This window comes from Gadus chalcogrammus, chromosome 22 (assembly GCF_026213295.1).
Source record: "Gadus chalcogrammus isolate NIFS_2021 chromosome 22, NIFS_Gcha_1.0, whole genome shotgun sequence".
Lineage (NCBI taxonomy): Eukaryota > Metazoa > Chordata > Actinopteri > Gadiformes > Gadidae > Gadus > Gadus chalcogrammus.
Window position 1 is genome coordinate 3,794,759 of NC_079433.1, and position 23,935 is coordinate 3,818,693.

Here is a 23,935-nt window from a genome sequence, read left to right on the forward strand (position 1 = left end):
AAATACCCTAGCCAAGGTAAGCAGGCAATTTTATTGGCCAGGGTTACGCAAGGACGTAAAGGAGTTTTGTCGTCGGTGCCACACCTGTCAGGTGGTTACAACCTTTACCCGTGGTACGGGAGCCCTTTGCTGAGATAATGATTGACTGTGTTGGGCCCTTACCGAAAACCAAGAAGGGAATCGAATACCTGTTGACTATATTGGATACCACCAGAAGGTATCCGGAAGCTATTCCACTACGTAACATTAAGACAAAAGTAATCGTGGAACATTTGCTTAAGTTCTTTGCATGGGTTGGTTTGCCCCGCTCTATTCCATCTGATAGGGGCTCCAACTTTACAGCCAAACTTTTTCATCAGGTTTTGTCCGAGTTGAATGTGGTGGACAAGCATTCTTCACCTTATCACCCACAGTCAGGGGGCCATTGAACGTTTTCATGGAACCTTAAAGACCATGATACGGGCCTTCGTTGAGAGTCAACCCAAAGAGTGGGATGAGGCCATCCCGTTTCTGTTGTTCGCAGTTAGGGACGCCCCCACTGAATCCTTGGGTTTTAGCCCATTTGAATTAGTTTTTGGACATGAAGTTCGTGGGCCATTACAGCTCTTGCGGGAGAAAATTATTCGGCCAGCACCTCCCGGTGATGTGCTAGATTATGTTTCATTAATGCGGGGTCGACTACAGTTGCCGTGTGAGGTTGCCTCCAAGAATTTAGCTGGGGCTAAAGCTCGCATGAAGGCCAGGTATGACCGCAAGGCGGTGTGCCGCGTTTTTGATCCAGGTGATTTGGTCTTAGTTTTAGGAGCAGGACCACGGGGACCGTTAGGTCCTATGTTTGCTGGTCCTTACAGGGTCTTGAGGAAGGTCGGGGACCTCAACTACGTTGTTAGTACCCCAGAGAGGCGGGCTAAGACCCGACTGTGTCACATTAATGCCATGACAGCTTATAAGGGAGAGGTAACTGAGGCAGTAGTGACTTGTGTTCAGAGAGACCTCCCAGAAAGTACAGAGGAGCTTAGTGATGTGGACTCGTCCCCTGACGTGGTTAATGCTAGGTTGTATAATACCCAGGCTCGTGCTGAGTTGGAAGGGAAGTTGGGGTGCCTTACTGACTCCCAGCGGGGGGATGTAGTGCGTCTGATTGACCTTTTCCCTTCGCTTTTCAGAGATACTCCCGGTAGCACACATAGGGCGGTACATGATGTGGATACAGGGTATGCTGACCCTGTGAAACAGCATCCATACAGGCTCCCTCCATGTAAGAAGTTGGTGGTACAGGAGGAGGTAGACTATATGATGCGCATCGGGGTAATTGAGCCCTCAGACAGTCCCTGGAGTTCCCCAGTTGTCTTAGTTGCTCAAGAGGGCAGAGCAGATAGGTTCTGTGTTGACTTCAGACGGGTTAACGTGGTCACAAAAGGGGATGCGTTCCCTCTTCCTCGGTTAGAGGATTGCAGGGTACGTATCATGAACCTACGGGCTTCAGTGGGGGTTTCATTCCGTCTGCGCACGGCACCTTCTCAACAAGCAGGTGTGCGCCTGCAGCCAGAGGGGGCGCCAAAATACCTATTCCCAACACAATGTTATGTAGTACTTCATTGATAACCGCTACGCAGTGCGATTTCTTTTTACTGCTCGTGGCGCCCCCCATGTGACTTGGCGCCCCCCACAAATATGCCGCCCCGGGCGGCTGCCTGGTTCGCCCGTGCCTAAAACCGCCACTGTTCAGGCCATTGCGGATTTTCCGACACCACGCACCTGCACTCAGCTGAGAAGGATCTTGGGGATGCGTGGGTTCTATCGCCGTTTTGTCCCTAACTTTGCGGCAGTGACCGCCCCTCTTACCAATTTATTGAGGAAGGGTGTGAAATGGGACTGGACAGATGGGTGTCAGGTAGCATTGACTCAGGTTAAAACCATTTTGTCTAGTGCACCTGTTCTCCGAGCACCAGAGTTTGAGAGGCCATTCGCTCTCACTGTTGATGCCTGTGATGTTGGAATAGGAGCTGTCCTCCTACAGGCAGGAGAGGATGGTTATGAGCGGCCGGTGGTGTACTTCTCAAAGAAACTCAACTCGCATCAAAGAGTGTACTCTACCATAGAGAAGGAAGCTTTGGCCCTAGTCTTAGCAGTTAGGCATTTTGAGGTCTATATTGCGGGAGGTGAGCAGGCGGTGGTGGTTTATTCCGACCATAATCCCCTAGCTTTCTTAGCCAGGTTCCGTAGTGCTAACGCCAGGGTATTTCGCTGGGGTCTCGTATTACAGCCTTACAACCTGGTGGTGAAGCATATAGCTGGCAAGGACAACGTTATTGCTGATGCTCTCTCTAGGGTGTGAGGGGAGTGGCTCCCTTGATTGGTTGATTGTGGTCACCTTGGGGATCCAAGATGGTGGATATACACAGCATGGTGGCCAGTGGTTACAGCCCGGCAGGATAAGACTTTGTAAAGCCATTCACCCAGATGCCAGTACACACCAGAGCTAAGGAGTCCAACGGGGGAACGTGACCGCCCCTTCACCGTCTTTGTTTGTCAAGTGTTTGTCTAAACATGTAAACCATAACTGAACGAGACAGCTACCGTTCACCACAACGCTTGGGCTATCTCCATAGCAAGAGAGAGAAGGACCAGCGCTCACCAGGAACCCAGGTGAGTCACTGCACACGTGCCCCGGAAGCTAGTTGCCTACCAGCTGTGGTTATACCACGCATGTGTCTCGACTCCTGCCTAGACAGAGAGCCGGTTTTCCCTAGATACCAGTGGGGTCGTGACAGTTGCCGTGTTATATGAGATGTTATGCTACCCGATGCTACGCTACCGATGCTACAAGCGACTGCTAACGGAGCATCCCCCTCGTGTACACAGAATGTTAACCCTTTTGTTTACCTTGTGGCTCATGAACGACAGAGCTGTCGGGGTTGAAAGTCGTTCTCGGTAGGGTTAGGCGAGTAACACGCCAGGAGCAGAAAGAATGGGAGAACAGGACGAGTCGAAGACGAGGTACACAACGAAAAACCAAAGCTTAATAAACACAGGTGGGGATGGTAGCGGAGGCGGATGGTTTTATGAACGTGTCAAAGTCTTTGAGTCGTGATGTTTGGCCTGTTACTTTCCACAAAGGGAAAGTTACAGGCGGATTGTACAGCTGTGGACAATGAGTCTTGTTTGGGGAACTCAACCTCAATAATGCAGAAACGATAATATCTCAGGGCCTCTGTCAGTGCTTTGACATTCGCAAAATGGGGAACAAGTTCCGATCTCTTCAGTTGTTATCTGTGAGGGCATGTAGAAGGGACCTAACCCTAACCAACCCGGTATCACGCGATCCCGTGCTCATGCGCACAAACGTTATTAATCTATTGAATCGTGTTCCAGATTACAATTGTCAGACTTTTTTAGTGCTACACAGAACGAAATGGAAAACCAATGCATTCTGACTGGGAGCTTTCTCCGACAATTGACGTGCTCCACAAAACGAAACGAGAGAGAGAAAGAGAGAAAGGGAGGGACAGAGAGAGAGAGCGAGAGAGAGAGAAGCTTCAGAAGGGGTGAGCGCAGATAGTACAGTGCACCCTCTAGTTATATATCTGTATATATTATTATCTAGTTATAAATATGTCAACATTTTGTCAACAACGACGTCAATTGTCGGAGAACGCTCCCAGTCAGAATGCATTGGTTTACATTTCGTTCTGTGCAGCACTAAAAAAGTCGGACAATCGTGATCTGGGACACGATGTGCACAGATTAACGTTTGTGCGCATGAGCACGAAATCGCGTGATACCGGGTGGCCCCTGCTCCGGCCAAGCTGGCTGTCGCCTTGCATGGTTGACTCTGCCGTCGGTGTGTCAATGTGTGTATTAACCGATGTAAGTCGCTTTGGATAAAAGCGTCTGCTAAATGCCCTAATTGTAATTGTAATGTAAAAACTTTTTTTGTTTGTATATTTTGATATATTACCTGAGGTTGTACACACACACACACACACACACACACACACACACACACACACACACACACACACACACACACACACACACACACACACACACACACACACACACACACACACACACACACACACACACACACACACGGCGTTCATTCCTTTGATAGGTTGGTCCTCCCAGCTCTTTGGGAGGCTGTTCTGTATGTCGTCGGCCAACTTCTGCAGAAAAACAAACAGAACTTCAACGTTAGCAACAAAGATATCCCCAGTGCACATGAATCAACAGTTTGCCTTCTTAATTCTGATTATGCATGGGAGATTAAGGCCCAACCCCATTTCTACCCCTTACCCCTCCCCCTTGTTTTGAAGGGCTAAGGGGAAGGGGTAAGGGGTAGAAATGGGATTGGGCCTTAGCTCCAATTCCATTTCTACCCCTTACCCCTTCCCCTTCCCTCTCCCCCTTACCCCTTACCCCTTCAAAACAAGGGGGAGGGGTAAGGGGTGGAAATGGGATTGGGCCCAAGGGTCTACTTTGGTGTCAAAATCCTTCTATTATACAATGTGTAAAAGAAAAGGATGAGGGGGATGGGGTTAGGAGTTAGGGCATGTGTTAGAGGTTAGGCATTATGGGATAGTAGGGCAGGGGTGAGGCGCTACGGGTTTAGGATTTCTGAGTTTTGCCGGGGTCTACAGGTTAGGCATTAGGGGATAGGAGACGGGGGTAGGAGTTAGGGCGGGGGCGGGGGAGTTAGGGGTTAGGAGATAGGAGTTAAGAGGTAGGAGTTATGGCGAGGGTTACAGATTAGGGGATAAGGGGATTAGGGGAGTTAGGAGTTGGGGTGAGGCATAAGGTTAAAGGGTTAGGGGTGAGGCATCAGGAGAAGGGGTTAGGAGTTAGTATTAGGGGTTAGGGGTGAGGCATAATATTCCCCTTCCCGTACGTCAGTACTACGCTGTTGTAGGTAGGAAGGTTGCTGTAGAAGGACATTCAGCCAAGTCTAGATGTTTACCTGGTGTTATCAGCCAGAGCAGCTCTGATAAGCTCAATTTGAATTCATCAGGCTCTCTCTCTGTAGGCCGAGAGAGAGAGAGAGAGAGAGAGAGAGAGAGAGAGAGAGAGAGAGAGAGAGAGAGAGAGAGAGAGAGAGAGAGAGAGAGAGAGAGAGAGAGAGAGAGAGAGAGAGAGAGAGAGAGAGAGAGAGAGAGAGAGAGAGAGAGAGAGAGAGAGAGAGAGAGAGAGAGAGAGAGAGAGAGAGAGAGAGAGAGAGAGAGAGAGAGAGAGAGAGAGAGATTTTATATAAACCTGGAAGAGGCTCCATGCGTCAATGTTGTGCTGAATAGGATCTCCTCTGGTCTGCTGAACTGCTGTGATATCTGACCTAAGGACAAGATGATGAACCATGTTCTGTTTGCCACCATGCTCACTGCCGGGCTGGTTGCTATGGGTAAGTTTGGCTTTTCCTACCGCCTGCCGTCGAAGACGTTAGAATGACGGTCTTAGTTCTGGTCTTTTTTTCCATGGCGGGAAGCCACAGAATTGATGAAATATGAGGCAAAAGGTGGAGTATTGGCAGTACCTAATTCTTGGGGTATTCTCCGTTTTTTTTTTGGTGATCACAGCAGTGCTTCGGACATGGGTTAGAAGCACCGGGCTACTTTTGAAGTAAATCTTGTACTTTAATCATTTTATTTATTTTTTCAATAATTAATTCATCTTATTGAATAACATAAAGATATACCTGTGTGCCTGTGATACTACTGCTGCTACAACTACCACTACTACTGCCACCACTACAAAAACGACTACTACTACTACTGCTACTACTAGTACTGCTGCTATTACTACTATAATTGCTACTACCAGTACTAATACTACCCTCCAACTACTTTTATTTCTTCTACTATGACTTCTGCTCCTACCACTACTCCTCAAACTACTACCACTACGACTGCTTATACCAATACTCATACTACCACTTCTGCTAATACCCCCCCCCCCCCCCCCCACAATGTCTTCCAGGCGGGGCGATGGTCTGTAACTACTGCGGACTGAGCCTGGAGGAGGACTGCCGTGGGAATCCAACCAAGACCATGACCTGCAGGGCCAATCAGAGCTGCTACATACAAACTCTGAGTAAGAAAAAAAAACGCTCGGTATAAATGGAATTAATTTGTTGAACAAAAATACCTCGGAAAGTTGGATAGGACATGATAAGGGGCCAATCAGGGATCCTGTTATAACGCTATACAGTATAGGCCTTACTACGGAAATAGGTTATGCTTTACAAAGTCTGTTTCTTCCTATAAAGTCTTCATTTTGAATGATTAGACGTAAAATGTGTGGTTGTGCAGTATTTCTTTCACCTGGTGGAACGCCCGGGTAATGCAGGTGGCTCATGGGATTTTATTTTTTACGTACCCATTAACAACACCTGGGCATTTGTAATCATGAAAAATTGAAAATGAGTTATCAAGGTTCTACGTCTGTTTAATTTATTTCCCAATTCATGACATCACCCTTTCCCCTCTTTAGATTTGACCAGTTCTGTTTACAGAACTAAAGGCTGCGTGGACAACAACTTCTGCGATAGGATGAGAGTCATGGGACTCCTGACCGGTTTCAACGGCACTGTTAGATTGAGCACCAAATGCTGCACGACAGACCAATGTAATGGAGCCACCTCCCTTGATGTTGGGCTGCCAGCCGTGATCATCGCCGCCCTGGTGGCAGTGTGGAGCAGCTAAAAGCAGTAGAACAAGAAGCTGCATCGCTGTGAGAGTCATGAAACAAGATTGACTCCATTTTCTGATTAGTAAATTAATGTTAATGCTCTGTTTTATTGCATATCAATGCAAAGGCAAATTGTAGCCCATTGTTAGCTTCGGGATCATTTGGTTTTCTTAAATCTTAAAAAATCTTTAAAATCTTGCTTTTATGTCTGAAGGAAAGACGATTTTCATCTAAAACAGATAAATATATATTAATGTTTCATTCACCATCTTTATTTGTGTTCATATTTGTATCTTTGGTGTCGTTCTGCATGCAAAAGGTACTTATTTTTGCTCCCTTAAAAAAATCAAACAATAAAGAGAAATTCTAAAACAAAGGCTCCTGTCATAAGCATCAAATAGTAACCAGACATCTCATACATATTGGGTTAAAAGCATGCAGCAGGCACTTTCATTCAAAGTCAATGTTCAGGTGGTTTATGGTCAATTGTGCTGTAAAACATAAAGAGTAAAGCCATTCTGTACACTGAAACTCCACTGAGACGGTGAGGGTCATCTTGCCTTGTGAGACCCTCCTGATCTCCTGAGCTCCCATTCTGTCTCTCTGCAGATCAGTCTGGCCTCAAGCCTATGAAAGCGTCCCAGTTTATCTTTAAAGATCTGTCCAATCAGCCCTCAGGGGAGGTTGTTTCAGTTCACGAAGGAGCAAGGAGTGCCCAAGAAAACGTAGAAATTGAAGGAGCAATCAAAACAGTTTTTTCACTGTGATGAGGACGGGTTGTCCCTCATTCCAATGAACCTGATTACCTTCATTCCTATATATTTTGTTTAATCTGTCTTTACTTCCTCGATGCGGGACAATAAATACAGAGATGAGCTGTTGAGCACCAGACTGTTGATCCTCTGAGTCCTGTTTGTGTCCAAGCCGTCGTCTTCTGATCTGCTGGGAAAAATGGCCGCTGTTTGGACCAGACTTCTTCTCCTGGGAGTGTTTGTTGCCGTCGGTGAGCAAAGAATTAGGTTTTTGACTCAAAACCCTGGTCTGTATAAACAGACTTGGGGAATTAATATTCAGTATAATTTAAGATAATATTGAAATGTAATATTCAGATTTTTTTTTTTCGAGGTGATCTACGTTGTATTTCATGAATATATTGTACCTTAATTCAGTGACAATTCTCTCAAAGTTAAATATATGTGGCCGTTGTTGGATGTTATTGAGATCTTTATATATAAGGTTCATCATCGGGGGAACAAGTAAGCTACAGGTAGTCCTTCTTCTTTTTCTGTTTACGGTTGTACAATTTTAAGAAGGAGTTTCTAGACATGACCCCCCTGTTAACCCTCCTTTGAGACAGTCTCTCCTAACTAAACTAACTAACTACGCGCCGCCTAACATTCCCCCCGTTGTCCTCCTACAGCCTTTTGGTTCTCCGTTCACGGAGCGCTCAGCAGGTATGCAGCCGGGCGAGTGCCTGCCGACAACGTTTCCTCTAATCTCTTCTTCTCTCTGTGCCGCAGCACACGGGCTGACGTGCAGCCGCTGTCCGATCGCGATCTTGGGGCGATGTCTGGGCTCCAGCGCAGATGTCCAATGCAACAACTCAACCAGCAGCTGCTTCAGGGGGACTGCGTGTAAGCGCCCCCTCGCACACGCTACACACAAATCTGACTGAAATGGAAGGGAGTATGATATATATATAGGCCTACATGTATATAGATCTGCATACATATAGATCTACATCCATATATATGTATGTATGTATCCTTTGATTTACTCGACAACCTCACCTTTAAGCCGCAACAAAAAATCAAATCCAACAATAGGCCTATTGATGCAATGCATGCTTTCCGTGCCTGATTTGCTTCGCCGAAAGCGAAACTAAAGTGCCAACACCTCAGTAGGGTCAAACTTTACAGTAATCAAGCCCAAGGAGAGAGAACATTAACTAAGTTAATTAGCCCAGTTAACTGACCAGTCTTGGAGTCGAGATAGGCCCACGTGTCCGTTTCCCAGCATGCAGTAGGGCAGACCATTGAGTTGTTGTTGTTGTGTTTTAAACTGATGTTTCAGCCTCTTTTACGTTTTTAATCTTGACAGCGTTCAATGGCACCTCTAGTGCATTCGACCTTCAAAGCCGGGGGTGTGTGATTAATGCCGCCTGCCGGACAGTGGGTGGCTCCTTCCTGGGAATCGGTTATACCGGCTCCGTCGCCTGCTGCAGGACGGACCTGTGCAACGGAGGGACATCGGTGCAGCTGTCGCTCGCTGCCGCGTGCGTTGCCGTTCTGGCGTCGCTCTTGGCTCGTTAGACGACACATGGCGCTACGACGATACGTTCTCAGCAGACAGTTATGAATAAATCCATGATTCAAGAGACCGTAATATATATTTCGATTTAAATGTGTTGATTTAAGTGTGCGTCAGTTGTCAGGTCATGGGTTTCATAAAGTTGAATGTTGTTAACTGGTTTAAATAGGCCTAATATTGAAGAATTAAAGGATCAAAAAGTGTTTACCTGTGTCAAATGAATTGAAGTCTTCCAATAATCTGTAATAATCATGAACTACAATATATTTTAAGCACTGCCATTCTTTCAGAGCGCATTCTGAGTTGAAAGTTACAATCACTGTAGGGTTTGGGGCGCAGGATGCTAAATCCCCAAACGGGACTCTCTAAATCGACGCCACTTCGGCCTGGGCGGGACTTTACGTCCTACGTCACTCGCTATGGGTGTGCATGTGTGCGCGTAGCCGTTTGTCTCAGGGATCTGTGCACGAACTCCCTTGCACTACAGGATTACGAGCGTCAGTAGGTGCGGTTCCATCCCCCTAATTGAATGCGAACTTTGAAGTATCGAATCAGTAAACGTTGATGGAAACATCAAAATCCTCTAATTTGCAAAAAAGTTTATCAGCTCGCCTGAGGGGGTTTTTGAGAAATGCGAAACAGAGTAAATTCGCAAAATGGGAGATGGAAACACATTTTGCGAATCAGCTGTGACGTAGCGAACTTTGAACACACAGGACTGACAGTCTTTCCGTTTTCTGCATAACGACCGGCCATAGCAACCCTGCCGACATCAACGTGTAACGTCATCACCCTATTCCGCTCCAACCACTTGATGGAAACGCACCTAATTCGAATTACTTTTTTGCGAACTTTCTAAAGAATCGCATCACCTTTTAGATGGAAACGCAGCTAGTGTCCTACGCGATGGAGGGTGGCTGACATTCCTACAGTCTGTGATGATAGGCTATATTTCTACAAATGACTTACTATTACTAGCGATTAACATGACAAAAAAACGCGAACTAAGCTAACATTAGACTATAGCCATACCAGATAACGTCATACCAGCTAACCCTAACTATTTCTATTAACTCTGAACCCCCAATCATCAGTTGGTCGTTGGTAACTGTAAACAAAGAGATTGCATTTTGTTTAACTGCTAACTAACAAACGGGTTTATGCGTTCACTGAACAAAGATTATGGAAATAAAAGACCACTTTTCCATCAGAAAAATCATCAGAACCGTAATTACCAACCCATAGACACTAAAAGCCAAAACCATTCTCACATGAACTCCCATCGCGAGTGACGGCTACGGGCATACATGCACACCCATAGTGAGTGACGTAGGACGTAAAGTCCCGTCCCGTGTAAAGTCCCGTCTACATCGTTTTTTGTGTATGGTTAAACATATCTATCAATCATTATAACAACGTTTATAGGTCATAAAAGTCGAAAAGCATAATGGGTACCCTTTAAAGACTGATGATTGGGGGTTCGATTCCCCAGTGATGCCAGGTTTTTTCTTTAATTTTGGACTGCACACACAACACAGAACTTTCCCCCGTGGTTCGAGTCCTGTATTCATGATTTGCTGTTTTCAGGTGGTATTTGGATAGGTTTAGGCAACACAACTACTTAGTAAGATTAAGGCCCCCCAACAACTTGGTAAAGTTTAGGTAACATAACTAAATTGGGTGGTTAGAAATAATTTGACCAATAGTTTCTATTGGTCTAACTTTTTATTCCCTACCCAGTATCGTGTCACAATTCAATACCATTTCCGCACAACTTTATACCAGGCCTATTATAGTAAAGACTTTGAATGAATGAACTCTACAAGGATACATATTTTTTTCAAAACTTAAATGTTTTTGTCTTCATTATTGATAAATGCATTTCGGTTTAACAGTAAAAAAAATATAGGAAACGTATTAAATACAAATGTTATATATTCGATCAAATAAATTAAATGGATAGAATCCTTTTTTCACATCGTTAGTACAACAAACAGAATGTAATAATAGATATTTCTTCTATAGCAGCCTTTAATTCGGTTAACAGGCTCTGCTTCGTCTTCCTCCAGAAGAACTGCTCTGGTGCTCGGTCCGAGATTACCATTCGATCTCTAATTGCTCCTAAACAACAAATGATCTGACTGTAATTAAGCAGCTTTGGATGAGAGCGACTGCTTCAGTCACTCGTCCACCGAGCGACGGGGGATGTTTTAATTTTAAACCACAAATGTTTTTTACTGGAGGTGTGTAATTCGGAGAAAACACCGCCACCCAGTGGATGTATGGAGGACCACACATCAGGTAAATTGACCTAATTTGGCAGACGTAGTGACCATGGTGACAAGCAAGTTATTCTGATTGGTGATTTTGGAGTGATTTCAAACAATAATTAATACCTCCTCCTAACCCTTTACTTACACTTAAATTGAAGGCTTAAATAGATTAGGCATAGTCATGAACACAGCTACATGGTGATTGATAGCCTAATGGCCGAGCATGGGCAATTAGTTATAAATTATTAATCATTAGTCAATAAGTCACAATCAGTCACGACCCAAAATGAACAAATATTTAGGCCTACTTATATTGAGGTAGGCTCATCAGCAATGCCTTCACGTAGGCCTAGTGTTAAAACCTTGAGAGAACAAAAAGCTGCAACTATCTGGGGCAAAATCACCGAAATAGTTGAAAGTCAAACTTGTCACATTGAAACATTAAGTTAATTCATGGGCTTCTTTCTCCGGATTAAGGTTCGCTCTCACGGGTCGCGACCCAACAGTCAGGGACCCTGTTAGTTTGTGTGCGGCCTACCATTACTGTAGCCTGCCACTTGTTCGAGCACCACTGGAATACACTGTACGCTGTACTAGCATCCATAGTTTGAGAACAACCGGGGTCTACTGTAGCCTACTTGAGTCTGTGTGTGTATGTCTGTGTGTCTGGAGACATAGTGGCGAGCATGCAGGAAACGGAGCCGTGATGCGGCGCAGAGGGCGGGGACACGAGCAAGGCGTCAACGGCAACTTTCAGCGCTAGAAGGGTAAAAAAAAAAAGCTTTACGAAAATAATTATCGCAATTGTATCGCTCTTTTTCTCTTCTAAATTGGACTCGTATATGCGTGTCGGGGTTCCTGGTAGGTTTGCGGTGGTTTCACCGTGGAGGTCTATAGCGCTTGGATGTTTGTTACTTTGTGGATGTTTGACGAGTCTGGAGACTCGATGGTTTATTTGCAATGTCCTGTGATGAGATAGTAACATCAACTGGAACTAAATACTTGTTTGTTAACGACTGGTTCTGTCTCACTTGTCCCTTTTCTTTCCGATTAGAAGCTCAGAACGGACATCGGCGAGATGAGTGACGAAAATCGAACCAAAGTGGAACTTTTCGTGAAGGTAAAGCGAGTGGATGTGACTGTATGGAGGAGTGAGTGTTTCAGCGCGGAGGGATAGAAGAACGCTGTCACATACGCACACACGGGGAGATATGTTATCGATGGAGATAGTGAAAACCCACACACACGCACACACACGCACACACGGGGAGATATGTTATCGATGGAGATAGTGAAAACCCACACACACGCACACACACACACACGCACACGCACACGCACACGCACACACGCACACACGCACGCACACACACAGGGAGATATGTAGGCTATTCAATGGAAATAGTTTGGAGCCACATACACATTGTGGAGCGTTTATTCTAACACCTCACAGTAATTTCCAGTAAAGTTGCTGAGTCAACTGGTCTACTAGAGAGCAGCAAGACTAATCTGATTAAGCACACATTACGATAATGGGACACAGGACTTTAATCTATGTTTAGTAAATTGGACATGTGTGTGGTGAAAGACAACATGTTTCTATGTAGGCCTACACGATCAAAGGGTTTCTTGTTCGTAAGCTAAACAGGCTTCTCCATAATGATTTCTGTGTGTGGATGAATGGCTGCTCCCTTCCTCTTTTTGCTTCAAAATGAAAGATGCCGTTGTGACTCACATTTCCTGTGAACCTTTACTGGCCACTTCTCTTGCCTCTCCACTGTAAAGGAAATATGCCAATGGCTATTTGAGTCTATTTTATAGCTATTTAGTTTACTGATGTTTAGGCAGTTAATGCATGGTGTCATTGTTGTTTGATTCTGTCTACTATTTGATATTTGTATGTTTTAAGTTAGTTATTTAAACTAAGTTATGGTGTTACACCGTGTCCTATCTGGCCACAACAATTGGTTTAAAAATCTGTCAGGCTATAACTGTTGAATCAGGTGCAATGCTTAATGTTTCTGAAGTAAAGAAAACAAGGTGTGTGTGTGTGTGTGTGTGTGTGTGTGTGTGTGTGTGTGTGTGTGTGTGTGTGTGTGTGTGTGTGTGTGTGTGTGTGTGTGTGTGTGTGTGTGTGTGTGTGTGTGTACCCATGGAAATCAGGCCCTAAAAACAAGTTTATGTGGTTTGCATCCGTGGTTACGGCATAATGTTGTCATGGTGACAAGTGGCTAATAAACATTTCATAAGACCCATCATTCCTCCCTCTTTCCGGTTAAATCTGACAAGATGGATACATGGAGTGTGATGAGTTAAGTCAACTGTATCTGGAGAGACAGACTTGATCCCAGGCCACGTTATCGTTGATAAAGCACGATGCCGTCTGAGGTTGGAGCTGTGTGTGTGTGTGTGTGTGTGTTACTTTGTGAAGGCGGGGAGCGATGGCCAGTGCATCGGGAACTGCCCCTTCTCCCAGAGGCTCTTCATGGTGCTGTGGCTCAAAGGAGTGACCTTCGACGTCACCACCGTGGACATGACCAGGTCCGACGCGACACAAGCCTCTCCACGTCCTCCGCCTTCTCCACCTCCACCCTGCTCTTCCGCCCTTCGTTCCGCCTGTGTTCCACTGCCTTCTCCTCCTCCTCCTCCTCCACCCCCCTCCTCCTGCTTACTCCTCCTCAATCTTTTTTGTATGACTCAGAGTTCAATCATTTTTTCAGTTTGGATTTAACGTTTCTTACGCACTCGCTCTCAATACTCAAATTCCCTAATCCTATCTTGGTTTGTTGACTGACTCTTCGTCTTTTTCTCTTCTTCAATCAGTACAATTTGCGTAGATAGTATAAAGTTGTATGTGTGTCTCTCTCTCTGCCTCTAGCTCCACCTCTCCCATCCTCTGACTCTCAGAGGACCCTTGTTAAAGCCCTCTGCCTCTATCTCCACCTCTCCCATCCTCTGACTCTCAGAGGACCCTTGTTAAAGCCCTCTGCCTCTCCGCAGGAAGCCTGACATCTTGAAGGCCCTGGCGCCCGGCGCTCAGCCCCCCTTCCTCGTCTACGGCAGCGACGTGAAGACCGACACCAACAAGATAGAGGAGTTCCTGGAGGACAACCTCTGCCCCCCAAAGTAATCCTTCCTTCCATAGTCCTCTTGAACCACCTCCATGTTAGTCATCTTAAAACTTTGTCCACACCATTGCTGCCTTATAACTTAGAACGTATCATCGTCCGCTTTATGGTGACATATTTTACCACCAGGTGTGAGTGGGTTAGCTGTTACAAGCCGTTTTGAAAATCGGCCTCTTCTGACATCACAAGTGGGCGTGGCCACCTAGATGTATGACGGATATATGAGCATCGTTTGCTACAGTCCACTTGGTGTTTCTGGTAGACTGATCTATCCGTCATACATCTAGGTGGACACGCCCACTTGTGATGTCAGAAGAGGCCGATTTTCAAAACGGCTTGTGACACTCATACCTGTTGGTATAATATGTCACCTTTAAAACACCTTTCATACCATAGTCCCCTTAAACCACCTTCATAGACCCCTTAAAACCACCAACGCACCATAGTCGTCTTAAAACCACTTCCATTCCTTAGTCCTCTTAAACCACTCTCATAGTAGTAATCTTAAAACCACTTCTATAGAATAGTCCCCTTAAAACTAATGTCATACCATAGTAACCTTATGACTATTGTCATACCATAGTCCACTTAAAACCACTTCCATGCTATAGTCCTCTTAAAACCACTTCCATACAATAGCCCACTTAAAACCATTTCCATTCAATAGTCCTCTTAAAACCAATTTCTACAATAGTCTTCTTAAAACCACTTCCACACCATACAAAAATGCTCTCAACTTTCCAATATCTTCTGTGAGACGGAACAAAAAATTGTCGACATGGTTTCTGGTTCTCCAGGTTCTGATTCCCCAGTTGACGTTAGACTACCCCCAGCCCGCGGGGCTAATCCTGTGTTTGTTGCCCAGGTACCCCCGCCTGGCGGCCCGTAACCCGGAGTCCAACACGGCAGGGATGGACGTGTTCTCCAAGTTCTCCGCCTACATCAAGAACTCCAACCCCCAGCTCAACGACAGTGAGTCAGCACGCCCACACACCTTGACTTCCAGACAGACGGGTCCAACAGAGTTCCTTCTGTGAGGCAGCTTTAAAGGGCCAGAACCCTCAAGACCTAACTCAGGAAATATCTGTGAAGGATATCAGCAACTGTCATCATGGGTATTGATCCTGAAGGAAACATAAATTGGCAACCACTATTCTCAGACAATATTAGCAAATAATGTTGGGCCGATTTTGTCAATTGGCCAACCAATTTTAGAAACCGATATTGGTACCGACCATTTTGGCAGATTACTGTTTAGAAACACCAGAAATATTCTGGTGTGTTCTGTAGTTTTTGTCAAAGGAAAATGTGTCTAAGGTTGAGAGTTTTAGGAAAGAGGCGGGCGTGTTATCTCCTTGGTTACGGCAACTTTGTGATACCTTTTTAGTACGTTGTTGTATTTGAAAGTTATAATGAGCGATATGAAATCTGGCACACACCGTAGCAATATACTATACGTGTCCGGAGAGCCTCTCCCTCGCTGGGACACCGACCACGCCCAGACAGAGCTCCACCCGTCCAGCCACACGGCACGCCCCTTTGAGGAGTGTTTTGGGGAGGAACATCGGATTCGACCCCTTTTTTCCACTAAATTGGGAACCTATTTCAGTAACATTGATAAAGTGGCATTGATTACTATGTTGACAATCATTTAAGACAAATAACCACGTGTGTGTGTGTGTGTGTGTGTGTGTGTGTGTGTGTGTGTCTGTGTGTCTGTGTGTGTGTGGGGGGGATCAGACTTAGAGAAAGGGCTCCTTAAGGCGTTGGCCAAGCTCGACGCCTTCCTCGGCTCGCCACTTCCTGACGAAATCGACCAGAATAGCGCGGATGATGTCACTTCCTCGTCCCGCCCTTTCCTGGACGGCTCAGAGCTGACGCTGGCAGACTGCAACCTGCTGCCCAAACTGCACATCGTGAAGGTAATCCGGGGTAATCCCTCCCCGGTGAAGACCCCTCGGGGTGGGGGGTGGGGCTAATCCGTCTGTTTACCCTGCTGCAGCCTGCCTGGAGTTAAGAACACTTTAGTATGATTACAATCGTGTTATAATCAGGAATGTTTTGTGAAATGAATCATTATTATGATTCGCAAATATTAATTTTCTCTCTCTCTCTCTCTCTCTCTCTCTCTCTCTCTCTCTCTCTCTCTCTCTCTCTCTCTCTCTCTCTCTCTCTCTCTCTCTCTCTCCCAGGTGGTGTCTCTGCGTTACCGTGGTTTCAGCGTGCCTCGCGACCTGGCCAACCTGTGGCGTTACCTGGACATGGCGTACGGCCGCGAGGAGTTCTCCTCCACCTGCCCCGCCGATGCCGAGATACACATGGCCTACGCCTCCGTGGCCAAGGCCCTCAAGTAGGACGGGGGGCGTGCACGGGGAGCACGCACGAGGAGTGTGCATGGGAAGCCAGCACATTAGCCAGCGGGACACTATACTGGAGATGAAATACACACAGACACACACACACACAAACTGGGAGTGGCAGATGAAGAGCATTCTTCCAAAATACATACATACACTGCATGGGTAAACAAACGCACACCTAAACCTACAGCCGCCATGTGTAAACTGAACCTTTGCTAACTGCTGTTACGTTGAAACCCTTGACAACCTTTTGGTGGGTTTTTTACAATGCTTTTTGAATCCAGAGTCGGTTTGGATAACCAGTGTTCCTCTTTTGTAATGATTGGATGAATGGATGAACGCCATATCCCGTAATTTACTGTATCATTATCCTGCATGTCTCTCTGCTTATCACAGTCCCCCCCCCCCCGTGTAGAAGAAAAAACTAACGCGTTAGTTAAAAAATGGTTCAATTCTGTAAAAAATGTATTGCTTCAGTAAATATAAATGCCAAATTCGGAAAGCAAAAAAAAACATTAATTCCATAAAGAATGTGTTGGTTTAGGTTTAAAAAAATCGGTTGATTTCACAAACCACAGCTAGATCATAGATCTACTGATCATGTGTCTTTTTAATTGCAGCCGTGTAATATTCTATATAATATGTCATGACAAATGACACGTAATTTGTCATGCCACACACTAAAGTGACTTAGCTAGCTAACAAAATGCTAACATGACGTGTCTTCTTGGAGTCAGAACACAATCACAGTGAGGCGGGGGCAGCTTCTGCACATGCACAGCAACAGAGACCGTATTCAGACACAGGAAATGACCTCAACGGAGCGCCACTTCCTTCCTCTGTTCTCCTACTTTTGCGTGCAGCGCCGGATCCGTCCAGATTATGGCCGTTGACTTCATGTGGTCTTTCTGTGCGTGTTTGGTTGGTTGAGGTTCTCGCCGTGCTACTGTGTGTACGTTTCTCTGTGCTGGTCTGCCACACCAGACCTCTTCCTTCTCACCTTTCATGCGAGAGAAGCCTGCCTGACACTCTCTCACTCACTCACTTATTGTTTCAACAACAAACCGACCGAAGAGCCCTTCCAAAACCGTTTTGGTCTCTCTCATACTTCATCCTTAAGGAGTGTCAGGGTAATACTCCTATCTCCCTCACGGTTGAAAGAAGTTCCCATTTTCCTTCTGTTCATTTCCATGCGTCGTGCTCTGTCACAGCAGGATCATTTTACTTCTGGATTTCCCTGTCGGCCATTGCTGTTCTCGATCCCTAAAGGATATGTTGAACAAAGCGCTTCATGTTCTGTCTGGATTTTTCATGCATAGCTTTTATAGAAAATGAAGAAAGGAAAATAAGAGTTGACAGAGACAATTAGTTTAAAACTTAGTTTTATAGTATAATTGAATAAACTTGAGTGTGAGATATTGTCCCAATATAATGACATTAGATAGTGATAGTTGCTCTTAATTTAAATTGTTAGTTTTATAGTAAGTTAATATCCTTGTATGTGAATATTGTCAATGTAATGGCAATAGATTGTGATAGTCATGCTACGTTAATACAGTGTTTCATATGACCAGGGAAAAGATTTTAAGGCAATTTAACCAAGTGCAATTGAATAATTCTGGGATAAATGTTACCAAACAATAAGTCCATTGCGAACGCTGCCTGTTTCATAGTTTAAACCGTCCGAGGATGGTGGAGGGAACGTCTCAGTATCTCGACTGTAAGATAAACTGTTGTTTTTACGCTGTTTGAAATACCGATAAACTGCGGCCAGGATGCTAACTCTTGCTGTGTTTTTGGTCCTCCATGTTGTGTTTGTAAAATGCTTTTGGTATTGGGTCTGTCCATTTCAATCCACTAAATCTGTCATTTCAGTCTCAATGCTTGCAACCTTTTTTTTGTTTTAGTTTTTTTTACTGTAGCTTTCCAGGTGCTTAGCGTGTCTGGTGGTTTTCTCCTCTTTGTACAACCGTTCACAGTTGTAACTGACAATCAAACTAAGAGCTAAACAAATAAGGCGGTTGTGTAGATGATTTTGTACGTTCAAATATGTTCATTTTTCCAAGACACGTTCCAGTCTTCCCGAGCTGATTAAAAATGAATTGATGCAACATTGTGTCTTCTGTATTTTTCTTTTATCAGTTTTATTTTCTGTCGATGACCCAGATTAGCATGATGCCACAAGCCCTAGTGAAGGTATCTGCATTATTTATTTTTTAATGCAGAACTCCTGGAGTTTTTGTTGAACGTAAAAGGTATAAACCAGGGGTTCTCAAAGTTTTGACAGCTGAGGGCCAATTTAGGAACCCAGAATTTGACTGAGGGCCGCCAAAGGAAAAAAAATTAGGCGGGAAACGCCGGCAGCAACCCAGTGGTGTAAAAAAACATCGAACCGTGGACCGCTGGGAGAGAGGTCAAGTGAGGTCTAAATCACGAAACTGAGGTTCATCCATTCAATGTAATGGACAGTCGGGTTAAAGCTAACAAATGTAACAGGATTTAGTTGAAAGCTAGAGAGAGTCGACTTTTCTCTTTACATTTATTTATGTTTGTTTAAATTAATATTGATATATAATATAAAAATATATATATATAATTAAAAATATAAATATATATTTTTATTTTTACTTACATCTGTATGTCAGGAATGTTTCTGCAGGCCGCCATTGGCCCGAGGGCCACATTTTGAACCAATGGTATAAACCAAAGCAATTGAACTTGTAAACAATACCAGACAGTACCGCTCCTTTCCAGATGGGGGCAGCAATGTATGAAGGTATTATTGTAGCAAAAACACTGTCGTTTTTTATTGGTCGTCATGAGAAAAAACATAAGGGGTAACACTGACGTTTTTTATCGGTCGTCATAAAAAAAAACATAAGGGGTAACACTGTCGTTTTTAATCGGTCGTCATGAAAAAAAACATAAGGGGTAACACTGTCGTTTTCTATTGGTCCTCATGAAAAAAAAAAAAACATAAGGTGTAACACTTGTTTTTTATTGGTTTTCATGAAAAAAAACATAAGGGGTAACACTGTCGTTTTTTATTGGTCGTCATGAAAAAAAACATAAGGGGTAACACTGTCGTTTTTTATCGGTCGTCATGAGAAAAAACATAAGGGGTAACACTGACGTTTTTTATCGGTCGTCATGAAAAAAAACATAAGGGGTAACACTGTTGTTTTTTATCGGTCGTCATGAAAAAAAACATAAGGGGTAACACTGTCCTTTTTTATTGGTCCTCATGAAAAAAAACATAAGGGGTAACACTGTCGTTTTTTGTTGGTCCTCATGAAAAAAAGAAAAAAACTATAAGGGGTAACACTGTCGTTTTTTTTATTGGTCGTCTTGAAAAAAAACATAAGGGAAATAATAGAAATACACACATAATAATAATTCTTTATTTAAGACCCAGGTGGATCCATATCAACACAGACAAAATAAACAAACATACATTTTAATGTCATGTATATCCTCTTCATTGATGATTGATTAATTTGTTGTGTCTTCGCCTCCGTGGTGCAGTGGAGTGCACTCTGCCTAACCCCCTGGAGACTGGGGTTCAAGTCCGGTTGATGTTATCTGTTGAAATGTCGAAATTCATCAAATAAAACATAGGGGCTAACACTGTTGTTATTTTATATGTCGTCATGAAAAAAAACATAAGGGGTAACACTGTCGTTTTCTATTGGTCGTCATGAAAAAAAACATAAGGGGTAACACTGTTGTTATTTTATATGTCGTCATGAAAAAAAACATAAGGGGTAACACTGTCGTTTACTATTGGTCGTCATGAAAAAAAATATAAGGGGTAACACTGTTGTTTTTTATCGGTCGTCATGAGAAAAAACATAAGGGGTAACACTGACGTTTTTTATCGGTCGCCATGAAAAAAAACATAAGGGGTAACACTGGTTATTATTATTGGTCGTAATGAAAAAAAACATAAGGGGTAACACTGTTGTTTTTTATTGGTCGTCATGAAAAAAAACATCAGGGGTAACACTGTTGTTTTTTATTGGTCGTCATGAAAAAAAACATAAGGGGTATCACTGTTGTTTTTTATTGGTCGTCCTGAAAAAAAACATGAGGGGTAACACTGTCGTTATTTATTGGTCGTCATGAAAAAAACATAGGGGCTAACACTGTCGTTTTTTATTGGTCGTCATGAAAAAAAACATAAAGGGGTAACACTGTCCTTTTTTATTGGTCGTCATGAGAAAAAACATAAGGGGTAACACCGTTGTTTTTCATTTTGTCGTCATGAAAAAAAACATAAGGGGTAACACTGTTGTTTTTTATTGGTCGTCCTGAAAAAAAACATGAGGGGTAACACTGTCGTTTTTTATTGGTCGTCATGAAAAAAAACATAAGGGCTAACACTGTCGTTTTTTATTGGTCGTCATGAAAAAAAACATAAAGGGGTAACACTGTCCTTTTTTATTGGTCGTCATGAGAAAAAACATAAGGGGTAACACTGTCGTTTTTAATCGGTCGTCATGAAAAAAAACATAAGGGGTAACACTGTTGTTTTTTATCGGTCGTCATGAAAAAAAACATAAGGGCTAACACTGCTGTTTTTTATCGGTCGTCATGAGAAAAAACATAAGGGGTAACACTGACGTTTTTTATCGGTCGTCATGAAAAAAGACATAATTGGTAACACTGTCGTTTTTTATCGGTCGTCATGAAAAAAAAATAAGGGGTAACACTGTCGTTTTTTATTGGTCGTCATGAAAAAAACATAAGGGGTAACACTGTCATTTTTTATTGGTCGTCATGAAAAAAAATATAAGGGGTAACACTGTCCTTTTTTATTGGTCGTCATGAGAAAAAACATAAGGGGTAACACTGACGTTTTTTATCGGTCGTCATAAAAAAAAACATAAGGGGTAACACTGTCGTTTTTAATCGGTCGTCATGAAAAAAAACATAAGGGGTAACACTGTTGTTTTTTATCGGTCGTCATGAAAAAAAACATAAGGGGTAACACTGTTGTTTTTTATCGGTCGTCATGAGAAAAAACATAAGGGGTAACACTGACGTTTTTTATCGGTCGTCATGGAAAAAGACATAAGGGGTAACATTGTCGTTTTTTATCGGTCGTCATGAAAAAAACATAAGGGGTAACACTGTCGTTTTTTATTGGTCGTCATGAAAAAAACATAAGGGGTAACACTGTCGTTTTTTATTGGTCGTCATGAAAAAAAACATAAGGGGTAACACTGTCCTTTTTTATTGGTCGTCATGAGAAAAAACATAAGGGGTAACACTGACGTTTTTTATCGCTCGTCATAAAAAAAACATAAGGGGTAACACTGTCGTTTTTAATCGGTCGTCATGAAAAAAAACATAAGGGGTAACACTGTTGTTTTTTATCGGTCGTCATGAAAAAAAACATAAGGGCTAACACTGTCGTTTTTTATTGGTCGTCATGAAAAAAAACATAAAGGGGTAACACTGTCCTTTTTTATTGGTCGTCATGAGAAAAAACATATGGGGTAACACCGTTGTTTTTTATTTGTCGTCATGAAAAAAAACATAAGGGGTAACACTGTTGTTTTTTATTGGTCGTCCTGAAAAAAAACATGAGGGGTAACACTGTCGTTTTTTATTGGTCGTCATGAAAAAAAACATAAGGGCTAACACTGTCGTTTTTTATTGGTCGTCATGAAAAAAAACATAAAGGGGTAACACTGTCCTTTTTTATTGGTCGTCATGAGAAAAAACATAAGGGGTAACACTGACGTTTTTTATCGGTCGTCATAAAAAAAAACATAAGGGGTAACACTGTCGCTTTTAATCGGTCGTCATGAAAAAAAACATAAGGGGTAACACTGTTGTTTTTTATCGGTCGTCATGAAAAAAAACATAAGGGGTAACACTGTTGTTTTTTATCGGTCGTCATGAGAAAAAACATAAGGGGTAACACTGACGTTTTTTGTCGGTCGTCATGAAAAAAGACATAAGGGGTAACACTGTCGTTTTTTATCGGTCGTTATGAAAAAAACATAAGGGGTAACACTGTTGTTTTTTATTGGTCGTCATGAAAAAAACATAAGGGGTAACACTGTCGTTTTTTATTGGTCGTCATGAAAAAAAACATAAGGGGTACCACTGTCCTTTTTTATTGGTCGTCATGAGAAAAAACATAAGGGGTAACACTGACGTTTTTTATCGGTCGTCATAAAAAAAAACATAAGGGGTAACACTGTCGTTTTTAATCGGTCGTCATGAAAAAAAACATAAGGGGTAAAACTGTTGTTTTTTATCGGTCGTCATGAAAAAAAACATAAGGGGTAACACTGTTGTTTTTTATCGGTCGTCATGAGAAAAAACATAAGGGGTAACACTGACGTTTTTTATCGGTCGTCATGGAAAAAGACATAAGGGGTAACATTGTCGTTTTTTATCGGTCGTCATGAAAAAAACATAAGGGGTAACACTGTCGTTTTTTATCGGTCCTCATGAAAAAAAACATAAGGGGTAACACTGTCCTTTTTTATTGGTCCTCATGAAAAAAAACATAAGGGGTAACACTGTCGTTTTTTATCGGTCGTCATGAAAAAAAACATGAGGGGTAACACTGTTGTTTTTTATCGGTCGTCATGAAAAAAAACATAAGGGGTAACACTGTCCTTTTTTATTGGTCCTCATGAAAAAAAACATAAGGGGTAACACTGTCGTTTTTTATCGGTCGTCATGAAAAAGAACATAAGGGGTAACACTGACGTTTTTTATCGGTCGTCATGAGAAAAAACATAAGGGGTAACACTGACGTTTTTTTATCGGTCGTCATGAAAAAGACATAAGGGGTAACACTGTCGTTTTTTATCGGCCGTTTTGAAAAAAACATAAGGGGTAACACTGTCGTTTTTAATCGGTCGTCATGAAAAAAAACATAAGGGGTAACACTGTTGTTTTTTATCGGTCGTCATGAAAAAAAACATAAGGGCTAACACTGTCGTTTTTTATTGGTCGTCATGAAAAAAAACATAAAGGGGTAACACTGTCCTTTTTTATTGGTCGTCATGAGAAAAAACATATGGGGTAACACCGTTGTTTTTTATTTGTCGTCATGAAAAAAAACATAAGGGGTAACACTGTTGTTTTTTATTGGTCGTCCTGAAAAAAAACATGAGGGGTAACACTGTCGTTTTTTATTGGTCGTCATGAAAAAAAA

The 23,935-nt window shown here is 43.1% G+C and overlaps 2 protein-coding genes across 3 annotated transcripts; both read left to right on the forward strand.

Annotated features, from left to right (window-relative positions):
- The first annotated feature begins 7,470 nt into the window (after positions 1–7,470).
- LOC130375709 (sperm acrosome membrane-associated protein 4-like) lies at positions 7,471–9,227 on the forward strand. Its single transcript, XM_056582755.1, has 3 exons — positions 7,471–7,684; positions 8,202–8,315; positions 8,782–9,227. The coding sequence occupies exons 1-3, from the start codon at positions 7,633–7,635 to the stop codon at positions 8,991–8,993; spliced, it is 378 nt and encodes a 125-aa protein (XP_056438730.1). The 5' UTR covers positions 7,471–7,632; the 3' UTR covers positions 8,994–9,227.
- Positions 9,228–11,947: 2,720 nt separating this feature from the next.
- clic1 (chloride intracellular channel 1) lies at positions 11,948–19,230 on the forward strand. Of its 2 annotated transcripts, none has more exons than XM_056582754.1 (7): positions 11,948–12,031; positions 12,319–12,384; positions 13,696–13,805; positions 14,265–14,390; positions 15,258–15,364; positions 16,133–16,314; positions 16,585–19,230. In XM_056582754.1, exons 2-7 carry the CDS (start codon positions 12,343–12,345, stop codon positions 16,744–16,746), a joined length of 729 nt encoding a protein of 242 aa, XP_056438729.1. In that variant the 5' UTR covers positions 11,948–12,031; positions 12,319–12,342; the 3' UTR covers positions 16,747–19,230. The 2 variants fall into 2 exon arrangements, with proteins under 2 accessions (XP_056438729.1, XP_056438728.1); XM_056582753.1 differs by lacking the exon at positions 11,948–12,031 and adding an exon at positions 12,038–12,125.
- Positions 19,231–23,935: the final 4,705 nt, after the last annotated feature.